The sequence below is a fragment of the Salvelinus sp. IW2-2015 genome, linkage group LG1 (genome assembly GCF_002910315.2).
Source record: "Salvelinus sp. IW2-2015 linkage group LG1, ASM291031v2, whole genome shotgun sequence".
NCBI classification, from domain to species: domain Eukaryota; kingdom Metazoa; phylum Chordata; class Actinopteri; order Salmoniformes; family Salmonidae; genus Salvelinus; species Salvelinus sp. IW2-2015.
In genome coordinates, this window is record NC_036838.1 from 40505665 (window position 1) to 40531229 (window position 25565).

At 43.3% G+C, this 25565-nt stretch overlaps 1 protein-coding gene across 8 annotated transcripts in view; it reads left to right on the forward strand.

Moving 5' to 3' along the window:
* kcnab2a (potassium voltage-gated channel subfamily A regulatory beta subunit 2a) overlaps window positions 1-25565 on the forward strand; it is a 131220-nt gene that overhangs the window by 101234 nt on the left and 4421 nt on the right. For 7 of the 8 annotated variants that reach the window (XM_023992719.2, XM_070445015.1, XM_023992733.2 and 4 more), the window contains 12 exons: window positions 7502-7545; window positions 7914-7951; window positions 8248-8327; window positions 16019-16063; window positions 17075-17119; window positions 17618-17661; window positions 17885-17971; window positions 19062-19147; window positions 19455-19575; window positions 22056-22150; window positions 23587-23707; window positions 25171-25259. In XM_023992719.2, the coding sequence (XP_023848487.1) occupies window positions 7502-7545; window positions 7914-7951; window positions 8248-8327; window positions 16019-16063; window positions 17075-17119; window positions 17618-17661; window positions 17885-17971; window positions 19062-19147; window positions 19455-19575; window positions 22056-22150; window positions 23587-23707; window positions 25171-25259 (895 nt within the window). Of the gene's footprint in view, window positions 1-7501; window positions 7546-7913; window positions 7952-8247; window positions 8328-16018; window positions 16064-17074; window positions 17120-17617; window positions 17662-17884; window positions 17972-19061; window positions 19148-19454; window positions 19576-22055; window positions 22151-22360; window positions 22552-23586; window positions 23708-25170; window positions 25260-25565 lie in introns of those variants that run through there. The other variant, XM_070445024.1, reaches the window with a different exon arrangement.

Consider the following 25565-nt stretch of genomic DNA (forward strand, 5'->3'; position numbering starts at 1 on the left):
TTTGAAAGGCTTGTTATGGCACACATCAACTCCATAATCCCAGACAACCTAGACCAGGGATGGGCAACTGGCGCCCCCCCCCCCCCTTTTTTTGAAGGCCTTCAGATAAATTCCCCTCCCCCAAAAAAATATATCCAAGAAAGGAGAGTGATGGAGTGCTACATCAGATGACCTGGCCTCCACATACACCCATCCTCAACCCAATTGAGATGGTTTGGGATGAGTGGGACCGCAGAGTGAAGGAAATGCAGCCAACAAGTTCTCAGCATATGTGGGAACTCCTTCAAGACTGTTGGAAAAGCATTCCTGCTGTAGCTGGTTGAGATAATGCCAAGAGTGTGCAAAGCTGTCATCAAGGCWAAGGGTGGCTACTTTGAAGAATCTCAAATATAAAATATATTTTGATATAACACTTTTTAGGTTACTACATGATTCCATATGTGTTATTTCATAGTTTAGATGTCTTCACTATTATCCTACAATGTAGGAAAATAGTAAAAATATGGAAAAACCCTTGAATGAGTAGGCGTGTCCACTTTTGACTGGTTGTATGTGTGTGTGTGTAAAATTGTATTTATTTTAACTCAGTCGGGGTCTCAACTTACTGTTGAAATTATTTGATATTGAGATAAAAACTGCATTGGGCCTTTAAAGTATACAGTATATAAGATGATGCATGGTTATCCGTGTTATGAATATTTTAGTTCTACTCTACTGTAAATAGTGTCATATGGCACTAAATGATGCAGTGTGGTCATGATCTGTGCTCTAGTGAGTAAGCTTTTCTGCACCAGTTTTCTTTAGCGTATACAGTTAATGCCATGGATGATCCACCCCTCTCCTGCCTAGGGAAACTGATCCATTTCCACCCCTATGGGCACCTGAACTCAGCCTCTTGAAGTGCCCAGCCCCAGGCAAAGGACAGATCCAGCCTCGGAAATGGAAAGCCTTCTGTGCCTGCAATCTGTTCATTTCCATGTACATTTACCCATCACTACTACATCAGGACGATAGAGACGGGGGCGTATAGGTTTGCATTCAGACCCAGGGTGCATTCTCAGGTAGTGTGCTGCTGCTGCTTTTAGGCTTGATGTAGGTGGTGTACTCAATGCTCATACAGGCTGAATTGATATTACATAAACACACAAGTCAAAAGTTTGGACACACCTACTCATTCAAGGGTTTTTCTTTATTTTACTATTTTCTACATTGTAGAATAATAGTGAAGACATCACAACTATGAAATAACACAAATGGAAACATGTAGTAACCAAAAAAGTCACACACAAAAAAAAGTCAACAAATCAAAATATATCTTATTTGAGATTCTTCAAAGTAGCCACCCTTTGCCTTGATGACAGCTTTGCCCACTAATGGCATTCTCTCAACCAGCTTCACCTGGAATGCTTTTCAATGAACAGGTGTGCCTTATTAAAAGTTAATTTGTGGAATTTCTTTCCTTAATGCATTTGAGCCAGTCAGTTGTGTTGTGACAAGGTAGGGGTGGTATACAGAAGATGGCCCTATTTGGTAAAAGACCAAGTCCATATTATGGCAAGAACAGCTCAAATAAGCAAAGAGAAACGATAGAGGAGACTGCGTGAATCAGGCCTTCATGGTCAAATTTCTGCAAAGAAACCACTACTAAAGGACACCAATAAAAATAAGATACTTGTTTGGGCCAAGAGACACGAGTAATGGACATTAGACCGGTGGAAATCTGTCCTTTGGTCTGATGAGTCCAAATGTGAGATTTTTGGTTCCAACCGCCGTGTCTTTGTGAGACACCGAGTAGATGAACGGATGATCTCCACATGTGTGGTTCCCTTGAATGAGTAGGTGTGTCAGATTTTTTCCTGGTACTGTGTGTATATATCCTATCTACAGTGCCTTGCGAAAGTATTCACCCCCTTGGCATTTTTCCTATTTTGTTGCCTTACAACCTGGAATTAAAATAGATTTGGGGGGGGTTGTATAATTTGCTTTACACAACGTGCCTACCACTTTGAAGATGCAAAATATTTCTTGTTTGTTTCACAATAAAAAATAAGACTTGAGCGTGCATAACTATTCACCCCCCAAAGTCAATACTTCAATTACAGCAATTACAGCAGCAAGTCTCTTGGGATATGTCTCTATAAGCTTGGCACATCTAGACACTGGAATGTTTGCCCATTCTTCAAGGCAAAACTGCTCCAGCTCCTTCAAGTTGGATGGGTTCCTGCTGGTGTACAGCAATCTTTAAATCATACCACATATTCTCAATTGGATTGAGGTCTGGGCTTTGACGAGGCCATTCCAAGACATTTAAATGTTTCCCCTTAAACCACTCGAGTGTTGCTTTAGCAGTATGCTTAGGGTCATTGTCCTGCTGGAAGGTGAACCTCTGTACCAGTCTCAAATCTCTGGAAGAGTGAAACAGGTTTTTCTCTAGAATTTCCCTGTATTTTTTGCCATCCATCGTTCCTTCAATTCTGACCAGTTTCCCAGTCCCTCCCAATGAAAAACATCCCCACAGCAGGATGCTGCCACTACCATGCTTCACTGTGGGATGGTGTTCTCGGGGTTTGTGCCAGACATAGCGTTTTCCTTGATGGCCAAAAAGCTKAATTTTAGTTTCATATGACCAGAGTACCTTCTTCCTTATGTTTGGGGAGTCTCGCACATGCCTTTTGGCAAACACCAAACATGTTTGCTTATTTTTTTTCTTGGAGCAATGGCGCTTTTTCTGGCCACTCTTCTTTAAAGCCCACCTCTGTGGAGTGTACGGCTTAAAGTGGTCCTATGGACAGATACTCCAATCTCCGCTGTGGAGCTTTGCAGCTCCTTCAGGGTTATCTTTGGTCTCTTTGTTGTCTCTCTGATTAATGCCCTCCTTGCCAGGTCTGTGAGTTTTGGTGGGCGGCCCTCTATTGGCAGGCTTGTTATGGTGCCATATTCTTTCCATTTTTTTAATAATGGATTTAATGGTGCTCCATGGGATGTTTCGGATATTTTTTTATAACCCAACTCTGATCTGTACTTCWKCACAKCTTTGTCCCTGACCTGTTGGTGAGCACCTTGGTCTTCATGGTCCGCTTGCTTGGTGGGGCCCCTTGCTTAGTGGTGTTAGAGACTCTGTGGCCATTCAGAACAGGTGTATATGTACTGAGATCATGTGACAGATCATGTGACACTTAGATTGCACACAGGTGGACTTTATTTAATCAATTATGTGACTTCTGAAGGTAATTGGTTGCACCAGATCTTATTAAGGGGCTTCATAGCAAAGGGGGTGAATACATATGCACGCACCACTTTTCTGTTTTTTTATTTTTTATTAACTTATTTTTTTCCATTTCACTTTACCAATGTGGARTATTTTGTATGTCCATTACATGAAATCCAAATAAAAATAAATATAAATTACAGGTTGTAATGCAACAAAATAGGAAAAACACTGAATACTTTTGAAAGGCACTGTTACTCCTCCTAATATTGTACAATCTGTGTGTTGCTTCATTGGCCTGGGCTATTATTTGTTTGAATTCAAGACTTGATTGATCTCAGTTTGTCAGTGTCAGAGTAGCTACTCATTTCATTCTTTTGTGTGGTATTACAAAAGATTCAGCTAATGTCTTCTGTCATGTAAATTACATAGAATTGCATGAAATGCATTTTTTAAAAGGCCGATTCTTGAGGGGATGCCCTGATTATTATTATTATTTTTTTAATCTGTAGAAATCCAAAAAATGCTTTTGCTCAACTTTTATTTTTTTTATTTTTTTTATTTTTTTTACAATGCACCGGGGCTTATGATTTCTTATTCCGGGCCCTGCATGAGGCCACTAGTACAAATGACCCAGAGGCTCTGACTTGTCTCATTTACAGCCAGTTAAATAACTCTCACACAGTCAGTGGTCATTGATTCCACTCATAATGTGTTGAGGCTGCTCATGCTCCTGACTGTAGTGTAATGCAGTGTGCGTCGGTAGTCCATAATTGAAGAGGGTAAGAGATGTAGGTGACCTTACTCTTCCGGTCTGTGTCCAGGGAGGCGTAGCAGCAAACTGACCCCAGATCAAACCAGCCTGCTACAGTATTGCTACCAGATTCCTGCAGGGGAGGGCATAGAGGTGAATGATAGCCCAGGGCCAACATGCAGTATCAACAGCCAGCCTGATAAAATATTTTGCACTACACAGAACTGATAAAGGGATGTATCGTCTAGGTGAACCATGACAGAGACCAGACTGGGTGTCTGATCTGTCGGTTACTTTTTGTGAAGGACCTAACTCAAATAAACACCTGTCCTGCACTTGTAGTTGAACAATACTGTGATTCTGGAATAACAATTTATGGCGATTTGTTGTGACTGGAGTCCAGAAGCATGCTTCCCAATTTATCTGGGCTAACAGCTTTACTGTATGTCTCATTTCTGAGCAGGTTGCACAGAGTGTGTGTGAAGGCCATGTGCACCGTTCTCTTAACTTATTAAGCATTTGCGTTTTGATGTATAATACCTCAAGCCATGACAACAGTCCTCACCCAATCATTTCATCGACCTGATTCAGTGTCTACAGATGAAAAACAACAAATTGGCTACTGTACATACAGTAGAGTGTATATATATATATATATATATATATATATATATACAAATAATAATAAAAACAATTATATAAAAGATACAAAAAAATTCAAGTTCTTCCACACCAATCTCGACAAACCATTTCTGTATGTACCTCGCTTTTTGCATGGAGGCATTGTCATACTGAAACAGGAAAGGGCCTTCCCCAAACTGTTAACAAAAAGTTAGAAGCACAGAATGTCATTGTATGCTGTAGCGTTAGGATTTCCCTTCACTGAAACTAATGGGCCTAGCCCGAACCATGAAAAACAGCCCCAGACCATTATTCCTCCTCCACCACCAAACTTTATGTATGGGCAGGTAGGCTGCTCGGCCATGGAAACACATTTCATGAAGCTCCTGACGTTGTTTCCAGGCAGTTTCAGCACTCGGCGGTCCCGTTCTGTGAGCTTGTGTGGCCTACCACTTCGCTGCTGAGCTGTTGTTGCTCCTAGACGTTTCCACTTCACAATGACAGCACTTACAGTTGACCAGGGCAGCTCCAGCAGTGCAGAAATTTGACTGACTTACTTGTTGGAAAGGTGGCATCCTATGACGGTGCCATGTTGAAAGTCACTGAGCTCTTCTGTAAGGCCATTCTACTGACAATGTTTGTCTATGGAGATTGCATGGCTGTGTGCTTGATTTTATACACCTGACAGCAACATGTGTGGCTGAAATAGCCGAATCCACTCATTTGAAGGGTTGTCCACATACTTTTGTGTATCTATTTTTCTTTATCTTTATCACAGGTATTCGTGCCTGAATTTACAATTAGTTAGTGTAGTTAGCCTCGTTAGACACAAACGTTAGCTAGCTAGCAAGCAAACAATCTGATACATCATCGCTAACTTGTACATCGTTAATGTTCCCCTGAGTTATACTGCTTTCATCACCTGTATGTCTTCATCTGTCAATTTTTTTTCTTAATTTAGCAAACTTATCGGTGGCACCTTTTGCCAATTTCCTGTTCCATCTTCCCGCCATTGTTTTGAAAAGGCAACTTCCATTTTTAGTTGCTGGAAAAATACAGAAGTTGCCTTTCATAAGATGGACCAGACTGTGTGTCTGTGTACTGTATTGCACCAAATATTATTGTGTATACTTACAAGGTGCTGGACTAACAATGGGAATCAATGGCTGCAAAGGCAGAAGGCAGGCGGGAGGAAGCGGGAACATTCTAGCCAATGAGATGGCAGATTCGGATGTGAACAACAGACACAACTACGGTATAAAATCTATTTTTGCAAAGTTGGCGCTATGTCACGCACGTCCACTTATATTAGTACATTTGTCACAACCTTAGCGTTACAAAACTTCTATTCGATTATATAGGCCACACGTAGCAAGTTAGCAGTTACATTTCATTTTGGACCAAATTCGATACTCTCATTGACCTCCGTACAAAAAATCCCCACGTCCATGCTTTATTTTCACACAGGTCGGAGTCGGCCTTCTCGCTTCGCCTCTTCCTCTCTTAGTGCACTGGACTTGCAGATAACACATGGTAAGATATCATGAAAGAGACCCTAAAGGACCCGACATTTGAGGAGAGAATCTTCTTGATCTGGACTGCATATGCTTGTTAAGAGCTGAAATGATGGTGCTGGTTTATTTTGAATCTCAGTCCACATGTAAAGTGGGCTTTTTGGATCCCCTGGCTTTTTCAGAGCAACATCAATGGATTGTTTTGTTCTTATCACCACAGCAATGTAGAAAACCTACATGGCTTCACAAGACACCCACACACTCATAATCCTACACACACACACACACAGCCATGGCTACACTCTCATACATAAACACAGTAAGTGTGAAAATGTATATTCCAATAATAACCACATGCACACAATCATACTCCTACAAAATTAGACAGACCCCCCACATATACCTACACACTGTTCCTCCCACAACAGCCATTACATCATTCCATATCCCACACATCTTACTTACCTCCAGCAGAAGGCAACTCGAGGTTCTCTGCTCACGGTTTTTAGTTGGTATGGTTCATTGTGTTTTGAGATAAGGTCACCGGCTTTAAGGATCTCATATTTGGATTGGATTATTCGTATTGAGAGCTTAGGAAGGAAGGGACAAGGTACATTGTGTACCCCATAGAAATACATTAAATGGTTCTACTTATTTCTGTGGTGTACCTGTTATGACAAGTGCAGCATTTAAGGTTGTAGCCTAGCGCCGCCTCAAATCATCCTCTGTGGTTCACTGTTCTGTGTTGCCCTGACAATGTTTTTGAAGTTATTGGCCATGACAAAGCTGCCCTGGTGAAATTATATTAGCCTGTTAAATGCACCGCACAGAAAGCTATGCAACCTTGAGGCTTTCGATCTTTTGAATACTGCCTAAATTAATAATTGAATGTGCTTGAAATGTTGATGGAAAAAATAAATATGCTTTTGGTGCCCCTGAATTTCTAACACTAGAATAAGCCTGTTACCTACTGCAGGTTTTCCCAGTGTATTCTCTTTCTTTTACCTGTGACTTTTTAGACTGAAAGGTAAAAGAGAACTTAACCAAACCTGTGTATGTCTGTCAGCGGTGGAGTCTGTGTCTGAGCTGCGATTTTTCTAGGGACTGGGAATTGCTATAGGGATCTGTGTTCCTGGTGGGCATCTGTGAGCCTGCTCCCCTCCATCTGCATCCAGAGTACAGAGAGACAAAATGTTTTTTCGTGAGCTGTCATGGTTGTCAACTGCCATAGTTGTTACAACCTCCCAGTAGTCTGTGTCAGTGGAGACACAGATACATTAATTGTCATGAAGCATGGAACTACTTTAAACAAAGCTTGACTATATAAAACACCTACAGCACTAAAAAGCACAGCGCCAGTATCAACACCATATTAAGGATAATGTTTTCTCTGTATTCTGACAGAAACCTTGGGAAGTCTGGCCTGAGGGTGTCCTGCCTTGGACTAGGTGAGTGTGAGAGGGGGTGAGGGGGTGGCGGAGGGGATAGGAGACAAAAATGTGTTAGAGGTGACCCAGACTGCTGTTGTTTTCACTAGAAATACACAAAGTGTACCACAGAGGGAATTTATTTCACACCAAATAATTTTCCTAGCAGATATCTTGGAGAGTGAAGATATGCCAGAAATGCCAGCTGAGACCTCCATCTGTTGACTAACACTGTTATGGCAAACTCTGCCAAAGCCTCATCTCTTCTAACTATAATTAAAAAGCTACAGTAATCAGTGTGTGGCGTCACTGCCTCTTCAACACTGCTCTCTCTATGTATCTCTAGTCTGATAGACTACTAACACAGTCTCCCTGTCGTCTCTCTGTAGGAACATGGGTGACGTTCGGAGGGCAGATAACGGATGAGGTGAGAGCAGATGGATTGTGTTTTTTCTGTTATTCTATCAGTCAGTCACTCTCCAGTTTCACAACTATCTACATGCTTCTATAGTCCACTGCTTACACTAAACATATTGACACATAGAGAGCCAGAGAAGCAACACGCGTGCCATAGCACGGAAGGTTACAACCCCATGCGGTTACAACCCCATACATGCAGACCGGGTTTTAATAGTTGAAAACACTTAAGCACCGATCAGTGATTTCTCGACCACCTCCCTTCCTCTTTCTTTCCTCTCCCTCGCTCCACTCTCCGGCCAACAGATGGCGGAGCAGCTGTTGTGTCTAGCCTACGAGAACGGCATCAATCTGTTTGACACAGCAGAGGTCTACGCCGCAGGGAAGTGAGTATCATCCAGACTGTCCACATCACATCTTCATGCAGACATCACCTAGATATCAATGACTGCTGAATCACAGGATCATAACACACAAAGCCACATAGCCAAGCAAAGCATAGGCTAACACATGTACTTTAGTGTGTTTGAATGAGCGCTGACCTAACAGGTGGCAATGAATGTATGAGTGTGTTAATTAATTAGATGGGGGACTCATCTAAATTATATGGTGTAGACTCACATTTAGTACCAATAAAGCTGGTGCTGGTCTCCAGTTCTTTCAGTGTGGTCGTGATGTTTTATCCTACAGCACGTTGAGGGAGTCTCCCAGGCCATCACACATCTTTAGAGATCTCATTCAATTTGATTAAACCTCTGGTTCGGTGGATCTGAGGCCCAGAGGCTCAGATGAAACGCTCAKTGATGCACTTACCATGAGTCTGTGCGCCTCTGCGGCCTCCCGCGTAGGTAGTTAGCAGGCATGTTTGCAAATACAAGGCCTTACAATTTAATCCACACGTGCCTTGGACAAGCCTGCAAAACCGTTTACATAAACATGAGTGATTAATTGCTCTGTAGCCTTGAGCTCCAGACCTGGGGGGAGAAACACCTCATCATACTCATCATACTGAGTTCTAGTGGTATTTTTGATAAGAGGTCAAGGGTCGATTATTCATGATGGCTTGAATACCAGTAGAACCCGAACAGTGATATTTTGCCAACTCTAACCTTTGTAGGGCTTCATAACATCTCCTCAGACAGCTGTATACACCGTCCTGAATTAATAGATCTTTGTTGTGAGTAAGGATGAACTCCTTTCCAACAGTACCTCAGATTAACAGACTCTAACTCTTCTCCAAATCCTCCCCAAGGAAATACTGGTCTCATTGTGTTAATATGGTCAGGCATATTTCCCAAGTTGTTAATATTATGTAAAAGACTGAAGAAAGAAAATAACAAATTGTTGATGGCTTTATCATTTTGAATTAGTGCTGAGTGTTCAACTGAAATGTCGGTTATTTTTTTGTTCATTGACCAACGTCGGATCAATTATTTTAATTCCATTGTTTGTTGCGCACATTGCGCTGCAGTTTCTCTAGAGATAAATCAGATCGCACTCGAACTGTGTGATGTATTTGGGAGTTGTAGTTTCCAGCAGGCCAGTGTTCTACATAGTTTAGCGCAGAAAATGTGATAATTAACTACCATAATCTATTGCGCGCCTACTTGTCCGTTCTGTGTTTCTTTGACTCGGATACATAGAGAGCAGTTGCTTCGCAAGGAATTTTTACCAGAAAATACATGATCTAAGTTATTGATAGTTGGTATTCAGCAGTTATAAATGTATGCCTTATTTACTTTGAAGAACTACTAAAATAGCGTATTTTGTCAGACACCATAGGCAGTAGCTCTACAGAGATGAGATGGTGACTTGGAATGAAGTAATAGTCATCAAATGAAACAAATGTAATATACACAACAACTGACATATTGTATTAAAGTAAAGTAATGTGAATAAATGATGGTTAATAAGTGAGCAGTAATGGGCAGTCACTACCATCATAAGACGTGTATTAATTGTTTTATTCTGTGTTACAGCATTCAACCCACATAATGCATAGTGCATTTCATGTTTTTTTTTAATTATCGAAACTGAAATTGAAAATTGTGAATACTTTTTAATAATCTATCCGAAACAGACCCAACCTCAAAAAGCGCTAATCACTCAGCACTATTTTGAATATTTACCAACATGTGGCTTCTGTAGCTGAGCTGTGGAAAGGAGACGACATATCAAACTGCAACATAAGGTAATGGTGGCAGACTTGTAGGACAAGGGAAATAAAGTTGACCTTTACCAGCATTCCACACAATGGTGACATTAGAACTGGCAGATCAACAGAGTGACAGATCTGTGTGCCATGCAAATGGWCCTGACAGTCTATCAGAACCATGCATGTCTTCTTGGCTGCTAATCCTGACAGCCTATAGCCTACTGCAAACTGCAGCACTGAGAGGCTTTACACGAGGTGCAGCACACAAACCAGAAGAGAGGGACATCAATGCAGACAGCGGAGCACATATCTACCACGTTTCACACGGTCTCTGTGAAGCACCAGCTCTGGTAATATGAGCACCTCGTCAGTCAAATTCAGTAAAGTGGACTGAGTCTAGATATGGGTATAATTATGTGTTAGTGGCCTCACTGTTGATGTTGCCACAAAGTCAACATTTTGGTTTTGTAGAGTGGATAGAGAGCAGGAGAGAGGCTCCCAACTACAGCCCCGCTACAGCTAAAGGCCTGGTTCTGTGGTTTAGCACGTGTGTGTTTGTTCCCTGGCACTATGACCAAGTCACTGAAACATATTGACAGGGAAACATATTGACAGGGAAACAATGTACAGTACATCGACTGACAGCTAGCGTATTGACCAACACACGCTTACAAACACACTGTGGTGTAGGTGTAGACCCATTAGCTTTAACAACCCACTCCTTCACACCAATGTTCCCTCAAAAAAAAATCAGCACTGAGCTAATTTCAGGTCTGCTAAATTCTGTGCAACTTCTAGTGCGTTTACTGTGATCACTGAGGCTGTACCTGCTTTAACTTCTTATGGCTGCAATCTCGTTAACGGGATGATATGACAACAGCCAGTGAAAGTGCAGGGCGCCAAATTCAAACAACAGAAATCTCATAATTCAAATTCCTCAAACATACATGTATCTTATACCATTTTAAAGGTAATCTTGTTGTTAATCCCACCAATGTGTCCGATTTCAAATAGGCTTTACAGCGAAAGCACCACAAACGTTTATGTTAGGTCACCGCAAAATCACAGAAAAGCACAGCTATTTTTCCAGCKAAAGACAGGAGTCACAAAAAGCAGAAATAGAGAAAATGAATCACTAACCTTTGATCTTCATCAGATGACACTCATAGGACTTCATGTTACACAATACATATATGTTTTGTTCGATTAAGTTCATATTTATATCCAAAAACCTCAGTTTACATTGGCGCCATGTTCAGAAATGCCTCCAAAATATCCGGAGAAATTGCAGAGAGCCACGTCAAATAACATAAATACTCATCATAAACTTTGATGAAAGATACATGTTTTACATAGAATTAAAGATACACTTGTTCTTGATGCAACCGCTGTATCAGATTTCAAAAATCTTTACGGCAAAAGCACAATATTCAATAATCTGAGAACAGCGTTCAGCCACAAAAGGAAGCCATACAGMTACCCGCCAAATTGTGCAGTCAACAAAACTCATAAAAAGCATTATAAATCTTCACTTACCTTTGCTGATCTTCGTCGGAATGCACTCCCAGGACTCCCACTTCCACAAGAAATGTTCGGTAATGTCCATKATTTATGTCCAAGTAGCTACTTTTGTTAGCGCGTTTAGTACACAAATCCAAAAGCTTGTGCAGGTCCCGCATAACGTCGGACGAAAACTTCAAAAAGTTATATTACAGGTCGAATAAACTTGTCAAACTAAGTATAGAATCAATCTTTAGGATGTTGTTATCATAAATATTCAATAACGTTCCAACCGGAGAATTCCTTTGTGTCTATAGAAGTAATGGAACGCAAGTCMKTATCATYTGGAATGRGCGTGACCAGGACTTGGCTCTCTGCCAGACCACTGACTCATTCAGCTCTTATTCAGCCCCACATCACAGTAGAAGCTTCATTCGAGGTTCTACAGACTGTTGACATCTAGTGGAAGCCGTAGGCAGTGCAAACAGATCCATATCCTACTGTGTTTTCAATAGGCGATGAGTTGAAAATCGACCAACCTCAGATTTCTCACTTTCTGGTTGGATTTCTTCTCAGGTTTTTGCCTGCCATATGAGTTCTGTTATACTCACAGACATAATTCAAACAGTTTTAGAAACTTCAGAGGGTTTTCTATCCAATACTAATAATATGCATATATTAGCAACTATGACTGAGGAGCAGGCCGTTTACTCTGGGCACCTCTGTGCACCTTTCATCCAAGCTACTCAATACTGCCCCTGCAGCCATAAGAAGTTAATTTACAGGTTTAACAGTGGCCAAGTAGGCTACTGTGGCTATTTGATCATAATGTAGGCCTACCAGAGTGGCTTACCATCAAAAACAATGGAGAAATGCATCCCATAACATTTTAACATGGACATCTCTGTTCCATCATTCAGCCTACAGTAGCAGACACTGTGTTGTGTTCAATGCAGGCCAACATTCCATGAGACTTGGTGGGAAAAAAGAAAACATGCAGCGCTTGACATTAACCTGTTTATCCACTTTTCCTTCAGACAAGGAGGTGACTGGAAATGTTGTGGTGTTTGCAAGAAATCAATTCACAAAATAAAATGCGGTATTATTCCCATACCATTATTACAGAGAATCAGACAGGTTATGCTACTCTCTGCCTATTGGCTACTTAGCTTATTCAAGCCTGTCTCAAAATACACAGCAGCATACCACCCTGCATACCACTGCTGGCTTGCTTCTGAAGCTAAGCAGGGTTGGTCCTGGTCAGTCCCTGGATGGGAGACCAGATGCTGTTGGAAGTGGTATTGGAGGGCCAGTAGGAGGCACTCTTTCCTCTGGTCTAAAAAAAAATATCCCAATGTCCCAGGGCAGTGCCCTGTCCTGTGTAGGGTGCTGTCTTTCGGATGGGATGCTAAACGGGTGTCCTGACTCTGAGGTCATTAAAGATCCCATGGCACTTAACGTAAGAGTAGAGGTGTTAACCCCGGTGTCCTGGCTAAATTCCCAATCCGGCCCTCAAACCATCACAGTCACCTAATAATCCCCAGTTTACAATTGGCTCATTCATCCCCCTCCTCTCCACTGTAACTATTCCCCAGGTCGTTGCTGTAAATGAGAATGTGTTCTCAGTCAACTTACCTGGTAAAATAAAAAACTGCCCCTTTACCTGACTCGCTTTTCATAAAAAATGTACATGTTTTGTGCTCTTGTAGGAAGCAATCACTCCCCTATTGATGACTACAAATMATCTATAACTGGGCTAATAACTCACTAACAAGCGAAGAATATGAACAAAATGTGCCCACATGGCTACATGCAGCTCTTGCTTTGATCTCAAAACATCCGCATCTACTCACGACTGCTCATGCAGTAAACACAGTCCAGTTCAAAGTAAATAGCACAGATCCATATATGGCAATGGTCTATTTGCATATAGGTCTACTGCAGCTCTGATTGTTTATGCTGRACCGGTCTATGTAGAGTACGAGCTGAGTAGTGCATGTCAATGCAAAAGAATCCTACTCCGATGCATTCTGCCTACAACAAAATCTCTTGCATAGTTTGTTTTGTTTCGGTATGTTGCAAAGTGGCTAATATCGTGTTGATTCGATCACAATTGCCACAGTAAAGGCAAACTCTACAACAGTGGTCACCAACCTTTTCTGAGTCAAGATCACTTTGAGTCAAAATTCAAGCCGAGATCTACCGCTCAAATTGTTTTTTTACATGACTTAAAAAACATAAGCCTATGGAACATTAACCAATTAAAAACAGTACWGTAGCAATGTACGTTATCACCGCATATTGGCTTTGCTTGAATTGCCCTGTCAATGCATTGTTGTTCAGGCCATTTAAAAATATATATATTTCAAAACTTGAAGTAGGCTATATGATCACACCGGTAATAGATCCGTTGTTGTATTACTTGTGACGCACAGCTGAGTGAGCATACATTTACATATATATTTTTTTTGTGGGCTTATTGTGCCTGCATCTGATGGTCAGTCTCAGATGTGGGAGAGAGCATTAGACTGAGGGTCCGCATCTCAACATCCCTCCGCTCTCCCTTTCCTCCACTGACACTGACCAAAAAGTGACTTCCAGATGATGGCGAAACTCAAGTTACACCGCATTATTTCTGCATCGTGCACAAATTCATGTTACTCCTATGAACAGAGAAAGTGAAATATTCCTCGATATTAAAAAATACCCAAGCCGCTAATAATAACAACTGAAGCCTATAGATACACTTTCCTACTCATTCATTACTGATGCACTGCTTGTTGTAGCTCTGAGTAGAAATAGGAAGAACTCGCATTTTATGGCTTGTAAAAGTGTTGAATACAAAGTGTTGACAATGCTGAGTAAGAACTTAAACATGAACTCACTCATAAAGTTGACAGTTTCTCTCTCTAGTCATGGTTTTAAACATTTTGAAATCAACTTTTCTGTAGCTTTCTTTTATGCCTGCTACGTTACTGCAGAAACGGTCATCTGCGCCATCTGATTAGCCAGCGGTAGGCCTATAGTGCACTTGATTTGCTCTCTGGGCCCGCCGGGAAGTCAGTTTGTACCTTCAGACACATGAAATGGTTCAAAATGTCAACAGATGACCTACCCAGRGCGCAGGGCAGCTGAATCAGGTGAGCCAACAGCCTGAGACTAATATATATATATTTTTAAAGTAGGAACACAAGGCTTTGTCGTTGGGTTTTTTACAGAAATGTTTGGCGATCGACTAGGAATGACTTGGACATTGACCAGTCGATCGTGATTGACCCGTTGGTGACCACTGCTCTATAATGTATAATGTTGTTTTTTTTTGCCCTGTACCCCGTTACCCCGTTCTCCCTAATTTTGTGGTATCCGATTGGTAGTTAGTCTTGTCTCATCGCTGCAAAATCCCGTACGGACCAGCCGCACCAATGTGTCGGAGGAAACACAGTGSACCTGGCAACCGTGTCAYCGTGTACTGCGCCCGGCGCGCCACAGGAGTCGCTAGTGCGCGATGGGACAAGGACATCCCTGCTAGCCAAACCCTCCCCTAACCCGGACGACGCTGGACCAATTGTGCGCCGCCCCATGGGTCTCTCGGTCGCGGCCGGCTGCGACAGAGCCTAGATTCTAACCCAGAATCTCTAGTGGCACAACTAGCACTGCGATGCAGTGCCTTAGACCACTGAGCCACTCGGGAGGCCTGCTCTAGAAAGTTGAGTGAAGTTCAATCTCGTTCTTCTCTGTGGGCTGATATTTTTGCACGGCAGTCCCGGGGAGCAGCGTGGCAGTCTCGGTGCTACTGAGCGTGCGCACAGCTTAGAGGGAGCATTGATGGCATTAGCCTTCTAGAAATTGCCCTCCCTCTCCCTCTCCCTCTCCGCTCCCTCGGCTCAAACCAGCAGGCTGCGCACACAGGCAGAGAGAGGTCTGATGGGGAGGGGGAGAGAGGGATAAGGGAAAGAGAAGCAGAGAGAGGGGAAGAGGGGGTACAGAGACAGAGAGGGGGAGCTCAGCCACTTTGTGCTTGCCATATAGTACACAGAATTCACATTACAGGAAAACATGGCATTTGTTAGCCTTGTAGACCGGCGCTCCCTTCCTCCCTCCCAGTGACAGGAGTCATCCCAGCCCTAATAGAGGCCACGTTGGGCCTAATTGGCACCCCCACTGCTGCTAATGACTGATTGACATGGAGCCTGTTTACACACCAGCCATACCAGCCAGTTCACTGAGTTTAACTCCACACGCTGCAGGAGGGCTTTGTTATAAGTCTATAGAGACACTGGGAAGGGTTGTTWAGAGTTACCACCACACTTTGTGATATCTTCTTTTTCAAAGGCTCTTCTGTTTTCTTTTGCATCATGGTATGTGTAGTTGTTAGTTGACCATGCCCATTATCTGATCTCTCTCTGCCTATCTCTCTCTCAGGGCTGAGGTTGTGCTGGGGAACGTCATAAAGAAGAAAGGATGGAGGTAGGTTCGTACGGAGGTTACTCTCATAATGAGCCATGTTTCATTTCTGCGCCGTCCCTCTCCTGATAACTGCTCTACCTTATTGGAAGGGAAGTGAGCAGTGTGGTGTACTCCACTGTTCACTGGCAGGCAGGCAGAGAGAGATAAAAGATCAGGCAGGCAGGCAGCAGAGCCATGGCCGTGCTCCTGCTCTTGTGTCCCTCAAAGCTACTGAATAATGGAATGAAAGCGTCTCCTTTACCCAATTTTTTACCTCATCAACCCGTGTGTGTGTGCACGCTGTACTGTACTGCACTGTACTGGTTTGACCCCCGGGCCAGGCCAGGTAAAGCCAACTGCCCCATGGCAGTGTTGTACCTCCTTTGTGTGTGTGCAGTATGTGGGTACCTAAAGGGTGTGTTGCGCTTAGTCATCCTGCCAATCATAACATCTAAGGCTCATGGCACGAAAAACATCACCTCCAGATTCCACCACACTATTTCCAGCCCGGCCCTCTGCCCTCACTGGGATGTCAACCAGAGAACCTTGGAACACCCTCGCTCTGATGTCAACCAGAGAACCTTGGAACACCCTCTCTGTGATAGTCAACCAGAGAACCCCTGGAAACACCCTCTCTGTGATGTCAACCAGAGAACCTTGGAACACCCTCTCTGTGATGTCAACCAGAGAACCTTGGAACACCCTCTCTGTGATGTCAACCAGAGCACCTAGGAACACCCTCTCTGTGATGTCAACCAGAGAACCTTTGGAACACCCCCTCTGTGATGTCAACCAGAGAAACCTTGGAACACCCTCTCTGTGATGTCAACCAGAGAACCTTGGAACACCCTCTCTGTGATGTCAACCAGAGAACCTTGGAAACCCCTCTCTGTGATGTCAACCAGAGAACCTTGGAACACCCTCTCTGTGATGTCAACCAGAGCATCTAGGAACACCCTCTCTGTGCTTCATTGTCTATATATGTTCTGTGTGGTCTCACATGTAATGTGTTTTCTCCCCATTCTCATGTAGACGTTCCAGTCTGGTAATCACAACAAAGATCTTCTGGGGTGGAAAGTAAGTCTCTTCTCTGGTTGTGTGTCTGAATGAGAAATATGGTGCTCTTTGTAATGTGTCTGGGGCTGAGAGTGATTGGCACTGTAATAGAGTATATGTAATGCCATGCAGAGAGTTTCTCCCTCCCAGTGGCCCTCTGGTTAATGTGATTATGTGTAATCCATGCTGTTGTTATAATTAAGCAATAAGGGCCGACTGGGTGTGTTATATTGGTCATATACCACAAACCCCTGAGGTGCCTTATTGCAAAGTAATTACAGCAGTAAAAAGACATGGTTTGTCATACCCATGGTATACGGTCTGATATATCACGGCTGTCGGCCAATCAGCATTTAGGGCTCGAACCACCCAGTTTATAATGGGCTTTTAGTCAAGCTGAAATGTATATATTGGGATGTTACTGTGATGGACTGAATGATATGATGAAAAGAAAAGAAAGCCTTGCTGTGGCTCTCTGCTGTAATTCAACTGATRCTGGAATATGTTTTTGATCCATAGAGCAGAGACTGAAAGAGGGTTGTCCCGAAAACACATTATAGAAGGTAAGTAAGCTCATCCTGTCCTTGATCACACAGATCAAGGGCAGAATGAGAAATTAAATGCTGACATTGCATCAGACAACATCCTGATTAGTCATTTTGGCTCCAGGGAGAAGAGACTCCAATTTGATAATTGTGGACTCTCTTGGGGGTTAGGAGTCTTGCTGAGAAAGATCAATAACAATAATAGTGTGTGTAACTGTGGCTGTGATGCATGTCGTTGTAGGTTTAAAGGCCTCACTGGAGCGACTGCAGCTAGAGTATGTGGACGTGGTGTTTGCAAACAGACCGGACCCCAACACTCCCATGGAAGGTAAGGAGGAACATCTTGGTCCGCCTCTGTCACTGGCTTCTGCTGTCTGCCTCTTCTCTATTCTCCTGCTGGGTTCTCTCCATCCCATGAGCTTCTCTGACATGCCTATGTCCATTCTAACTCACTAGGCTATATGTTTCTATGTAGTGCATGAAACTATGTCCTCATTTCACCCCATCCTTCCCTACTGGCTTGCTTCCCAATGCCCTGGGGAATGTTAAATATGAGTGYAAACTGCTGGAGCAAAAAATAACACTTTTTTTATTTATTTTTTATTTTTATAATATATGTTTTATTGTCACATGCTGTACACCGGATAGGTGCAGTGAAATGTGTTGTTTTACAACACATTGTTTTAAAACCCGAACTGCACGATCCTATAGAATGTTGGAGAGAAGTTTGCAGAAGACCTTTAAATGACAGAGTACTCTGTGTGTTCTCCCGTTGTCATACAGTATTCATCTGTCCTCTATGGGCCATGCTACAGTAGGAAGGTTACAACACCCTCAGACTGTCCCTGTTACTGTTACTCTGCCCTGACACAGACCATCTCCACTGTTGTTGTACCTAACATTACTCCTGTCATTCTATTTCTGCCTCTCTTGAACCAGGGATAGCTGGTATGTAAAAATAAAAAAATGCATGAGCTTTAGATTTATCCATTTCTTTTGTTTAAACCCATCTGCCCTTTTAGGAGTTCAACAGTTGATAAACTGCAGTAGTTCACAGGGAAAGGTTTGAACCTGTACCTGAAGAAGTACTTTGGCCATCTGGTGCACCTCTCTGTCACTAGCCTGAGGACAGAACAGAGAGAGGGAGAGAGTGGTGCTGCTGCTGTGTTAATATTACAGGCTCTCCTAATCACTCTTTTACTCTCTCTCTTTCTCTCTTTCTCTCTCATCCTCATTGTGTTTGCGCTTTCTGTTTTTGTTGCACACAAGCTCAAACATGGCCATCGGGCAAACTGTAAATGACTTGCTCATGTCTGACTGACTTGCTCTACTTTGGATCAGAACAGTTCGCTACACAGCATTTGTCTCTCTGCTCATTGTAGTGTGTGCGTGTGTATTGTTTTATTTTTGATTGACAGAGACGGTGCGGGCGATGACCCATGTGATCAACCAGGGCATGGCCATGTACTGGGGCACGTCCCGCTGGAGCCCCATGGAGATCATGGTGAGACAAACACACACAAACAGCCTCCTCTCCTTCCGGTCATCATTCTGCCCAGACCCAGTCTCACCACTGGCAATGACATGACACCACTATAACATCCTCTCACTGACTGTGACATATTCTGACCATGACTTCCATAATATTCATTGATTGGCATCACAACCATGGGACCAACATGTAAAGTGTTGGTCTCATGTTTCTTGAGCTGAAATAAAAAATCCCTGAAATTGTTCATGCTTTGATTAGCCAGTGCCTACTGTACAGTACTCTTCAGGCTAACCGCTGCTGTTCCCTGTGTGTCCTGTAGGAGGCGTACTCTGTGGCGCGGCAGTTCAACCAGATCCCTCCCATCTGTGAGCAGGCTGAGTATCACATGTTCCAGAGGGAGAAGGTGGAGGTGCAGCTGCCAGAGCTCTTCCATAAGATAGGTGAGTGGAGCTGGTCTGGACACTGAGATAGCTATTAAAGGTAGACTCAGCAATATGACATAGATGAACAAAGTTAACAGCATAGTGGGTCAATTTCTGCAACAACTAAGAGCCTTAAAACACAAAMTAAAAAATGAAGCAAGCTCCTGCATATGCGCAGATACTGTGTGTGACTTTGTCTTGCATCTTGCTCATAACAATATCTGCGGTGCCGCTCGTAGCAAATGTCATTTAGCTGAGTCTACCTTTTTAAATGATTACGCTGAACAAAAATATAAACACAACATGTAAAGTGTTGGTCCCATGTTTCACGAGCTGAAATAAATAATACCTGAAATTGTTAAAATGCACAAAAAGCTTATTTCTCTAAAATGTTGTGCACAAATTTGTTTCCAGCCCTGTTAGTGAGCAATTTTCCTTTGCCAAGATAATACATCCACATGACAGGTGTGGTATATGAAGAAGCTGATTAAACAGCATGATCATTGCACAGGTGCACCTTGTGCTGGGGACAATAAAAGGCCACTTTGGTATTGTGTTGTGTGACAAAACTGCACATTTGACAGATATCTCAAGTTTTGAGGGAGCATGCAATTGACATGCTAACTGCAGGAATGTCCACCAGAGCTGTTGCCAGAGAATTGCATGATAATTTCTCTACCATAAGGTGCCTACAATGTTGTTTTAGAGAATTTGGCCGAATTTGGCGGTACGTTCCACATGTGGGCCTATGCCATCCCAGGACCACCCATGGCTGCACCGCTACCCAGTAATGGGAAATCCATAGATTAGGGCCTAATGAATTTATTTCATTTGACTGATTTCCTTATATGAACTATAACTCAGTAAAATGTTTGAAATTGTTTCATGTTGCGTTTATATTTCTGTTCAGTATAGTATCATTATTATACAGTTATCGGAAGTTTACATTCACTTAGGTTGGAGTCATTAAAACTCGTTTTTCAACCACTCCACAAATTTCTTGTTAACAACTATAGTTTTGACATGTCGGTTAGGACATCTTCTGTGTGCATGACACAAGTAATTTTTCCAACAATTGTTGACAGACAGATTATTTCATTTATAATTCACTGTATCACAAATCAGCCAAGACCTCCCCKKAAAKATTGTWGACCTCTACAAGTCTGGTTCATCCTTGGGAGCAATTTCCAAATGCCTGAAGGTACCACGTTCATCTGTACAAACAATAGTATGCAAGTATAAACACCATGGGAACACGCAGCTGTCATACCGCTCAGGAAGGAGATGTGTTCTGTCTCCTAGAGATGAACGTACMTTGGTGCGAAAAGAGCAAATCAATTTCAGAACAACCGCAATGGACCTTGTGAGGATGCTGGAGGAAACAGGTGCAAAAGTATCAATATCCACAGTAAAACGAGTCCTATGTCGACATAACCTGAAAGGCCGCTCAGCAAGGAAGAAGCCACTGCTCCAAAACCACCATAAAAAAAGCCAGACTACGGTTTGCAACTGCACATGGGGACAAAGATCCTATTTTTTMGAGAAATGTCCTCTGGTCTGATGAAACAAAAATTGAACTGTTTGGCCATAATGAKCATTTGTTATGTTTAGAGGGAAAAGGGGGASGCTTGCAAGCCGAAGAACACCATCCCAACCGTGAAGCACGTGGGTGGCAGCATCATCTTGTGGGGGTGCTTTGCTGCAGGAGGGACTGGTGCATGTCACAAAATAGATGGCATCATGAGGAATAAATTATGTGGATATATTGAAGCAACATCTCAAGACATCAGTCAGGAAGTTAAAGCGTGGTCGCAAATGGGTCTTCCAAATGGACAATGACCCCAAGCATGCATCACAAAGCCTTGACCTCAATCCTATAGAAAGTTTGTGGGCAGACCTGAAAAAGTGTGTGCAAGCAAGGAGGCCTACATACCTGACTCAGTTACACCAGCTCTGTCAGGAGGAATGGGCCAAAATTCACCCAACTTATTGTGGGACGCTTGTGGAAGGCTACCCGAAACGTTTGACCCAAGTTAAACAATTTAAAGGCAATGCTACCAAATACTAATTCAGTGTATGTAAATTTCTGACCCACTGGGAATGTGATGAAAGAAATAAAAGCTGAAAGAAATAATTCTCTCTACTATTATTCTGACATTTCACATTCTTAAAATATAGTGGTGATCCTAACTGAGCTAAYACAGGGAATTTTTGCTGGGATTAAATGTCAGGAATTGTGAAACTGAGTTTAATTGTATTTGGCTAAGGTGTATGTAAACTTCCGACTTCAACTGTAACTCTAATATGTAATTCTATGATTGCGTAGATATAAGTATGCTCCCTCTACCGAAGGTTTCTTTGTCAATTTTGTGTTTTTCTTGGTAAATACCGGATGCTGTCCTGTCTCCTATTTTTGGACAACTTAGTATAGACGGAACAGCATATTTGGACTGAGTGGTGATGGTGACGGCGCTGACCCAATGTTCCCATGTTTTCAGGTGTGGGGGCGATGACATGGTCACCGCTGGCCTGTGGGATCATCTCAGGGAAATACGACAGTGGGGTACCACCTTACTCCCGCGCCTCTCTTAAGGTAGCGTTTCCCCCACCACTCTCCTGCCCCCCTGTTCACCTCTTTGGTTTCTCCTTTGGTCTCATGTCAGCCCTCTTCTCCCCACCCCTCTCCTGCCCCCCTGTTCACCTCTTTGGTTTTTCTCCTTTGGTTCATGTCAGCCCCTTCTCCCCCAGCCCTCTTCTATCCTGGCTGGTTCCTGTCTTAACGGCTGTTTTCTGTGTCTTTCAGGTTCTAGAACTTGGTGTCTCCTAGATGCGTTTGTTTTTGAGTGCCCTGTGACGACATACTCTGTGTATGCATTCTGTTTACCAACTCTGTAGCAACTCCACCACCAGCAGTTATTTGGTGGTGTCAACACAAGCATCTTATCTCACATTTCACACACACACAGAGGCACGTTCATGCACACTCACACGCGCACACACCACACAATCACACACACACACACACGAGGCACGTGCATGCACACTCACACGCGGCGCACACACACACAAAGGCACGTGCATGCACACTCACACGCATACACACACACACACACACACACACACACACACACACACACACACCACACACACACACACACACACACCACAACACACACCACACACACCAGAGATCAAATGACAGCAACATGGCATATACTGCATCACACATTCAGAAACTATGGCTTACTCTGTGCCTGTGTTGTTGCAGAAGCATGCAGGGTTGCTATGGTCTTTTAACCCTGTACAGTTAAGGAAACCATTCTCCATCTAACTACGTGGATAATGTTCTCCTGAGTAGAGCTTTGCATACGGATCATTAATTCGTATGTTGTGGTGTTGGCGCCTGATCAACGACAGTGTGGGTGGCTGATCCAATCACTGTGGGTTGCTTGTTCCTGATCTGTCATGGATTACACAGGAAATTAAATTCCTTTGTAAGGTTGCTTTTTAGCCTGTTGAAATATGTTGACTGTACATTCATATATTTGCAAAATAACAATTGTTTAGTGTTTAAAAGGAATTATACACAATCGCAACAAGAATTATACATTTATTTAGATCCTGGAACAAACGTTGTTTTCACTTGTATGTGTGTGAAACGTGAGAGATGAGCCAGAGTTGACCAGCAGAGATGAGCCAGAGAGGGTTCCTCCTCCTCTCTGCCTGCTGGGGGCTGTACAATAGACGAGTGTTGACAACCAGACCCTGGTCTACCAAACTGAGTCACGTGTTTAAAAGGCCTGGTTACAAACAGAGTCACGTGTTTAAAAGCAGGCCCTGGTCTACCAAACTGAGTCACGTGTTTAAAAGCAGGCCCTGGTCTACCAAACAGAGTCACGTGTTTAAAAGCAGGCCCTGGTCTACCAAACAGAGTCACGTGTTTAAAAGCAGGCCCTGCTCGACACAGGTGGTGCAGTGCCTCAATGTTGGGCAGGGCTGTGTTTTTTAGCAGGTGTGCTGTTTCAACAGGGCTACCAGTGGTTGAAGGACAAGATCTTGAGCGAGGAGGGCCGGCGTCAGCAGGCAAAGTTGAAAGAGCTGCAGGCAATCGCAGAGCGGCTGGGCTGCAGTCTGCCCCAGCTCGCCATCGGTACGCCGACACACACTGCCGCTCTCTCTCTCTCTGTCTGTCTGTCCGTTCCTCGTCCCTCTGGTGGTTATCAGCTGTTGGTTTGTGTGTGAGAATGTTTGTCTGTATTGTGTTGTCTGTTTGTGGTAATCTAGTTCTTAGACGCTAGAGCAGCCAGGATGCTTTTCCTAAACCCAAGTCAGCTTTATCAAGCCAGTGGTAATAACTTGCTACTGATTCTGTTGTTGAGTTTACTGTCGCGTGCACTGGGGTGTGTGTGTATATACGACGAGCAAGTGTCCCTATTCCCCACGTCAGCAGTAACATGGAATCGCAGACATAAATCTGAGCCGAATGGAGCGAGAGGGAAGGAGTCTGTTGACAGATTCCCAGCTCTGTGGAGGGATATTAAAGTGTGGCAGATGAGAGAGGGAGACTGTCCCGGGACCACCATTCTATGTCACCCGAGAGTCGCTACATTGGAAAAAAATACCTCCTGGCTTGACCCGTTAGTTACCTAAAGCCTGTTATTTTACACACTTGATAGCCTAGCTTTAGGGCTGTTGTATGTTTAAAGTAGCTGTGTGATGTCATAGATGGCATTGGCCTAAGGTGCGTTCAGTTCGCTTGAACGTTTGCTACATTGCGGAACAGTTTGTACAAAACAACACCTTTCCCCAAAACGTTCTGGTATGATCTTGAACAGACTGAGTTACATTTCTTCTGTTTGGTGGGTATGGCGGGGTGTGGCTTGAAGTAATGAGGGACGTATTTAAAGGGGGCAGTGGCTATGCTGACAACCCACAACGCAACCCCTCCTCGTTTTTCAACTGGTCGTTCAGTACAGAATTGTTTTCGTTCAATTGAACGTTCCAGAACGTAAAAACGCAGCCTTGGCCTGTGAGTGAATAATCCCTGTCATCTGTTTGACATATACATGTAATCTACTACACCTATCCTGTCCTGAGGATCCTTGGTTTTTAAGTTAAATCCTGGGAAAGCCTGAGATTTGGTGGGTGAGACCTGTTCCTGGAAGTGGACTCTGTCTCATCATCACCAGTGTGTCTGGAMGTTCTAATCCCACACAGTGTTTGAACACACTGGCATAACGTCTCCGTACAGAAGTACACTAATCATTTTAGACAATATCACATCTCCAGATCTAGATTAGTGAAGACAGACAGGTGGGGTTGTGTTCTGGGTGTGTATGTTCAGGAAGGGTAGGTTATGTTAATTGTGTGTGTTTGTGTTGTTGTATCTGGGGTGCATGTCTAGTAGTTATATTTTGTGGAGAGACATGATTAGGTGTTTGTGACACGTATGAGGCAGTGTTATACAGTACATGTGTCTAGCATGTTGGTGTTAGGTCTATATGTGCTTAGTATGTTTGAGGCACTGGTGGGGAGGGACAGGGTTATGTGGGAGAGAAAGACCTGTTTGTGTAGTATATTGGGGTGTCATTGCTGTTTACCCGTCCCCTACAGCGTGGTGCCTACGGAACGAAGGGGTGAGCTCCGTCCTATTGGGGGCGTCCAGCACCGACCAGCTGATGGAGAATATAGGAGCAATACAGGTGAGACCACACAGTGAGGGTCCAGGTGAGACCACACAGTGAGGGTCCAGGTGAGACCACACAGTGAGGGTCCAGGTGAGACCACACAGTGAGGGTCCAGGTGGGTGTGTCTGAGCAAGAGAAAGTGTGTAGATTTGCATAATTTGTCAATGCGTTTTGATAATCAACATTTTTAACTCCCTTCGAGTCCATAACAATGATGTCACATTCCTAAAATGGCTGTCCCTTATGGCCCTTTTTATAAAGCAAAACATTTCAAATTTCAGTCGAAGTGGGATTTGTGAACCAGAACCTTCTATGTGTTCT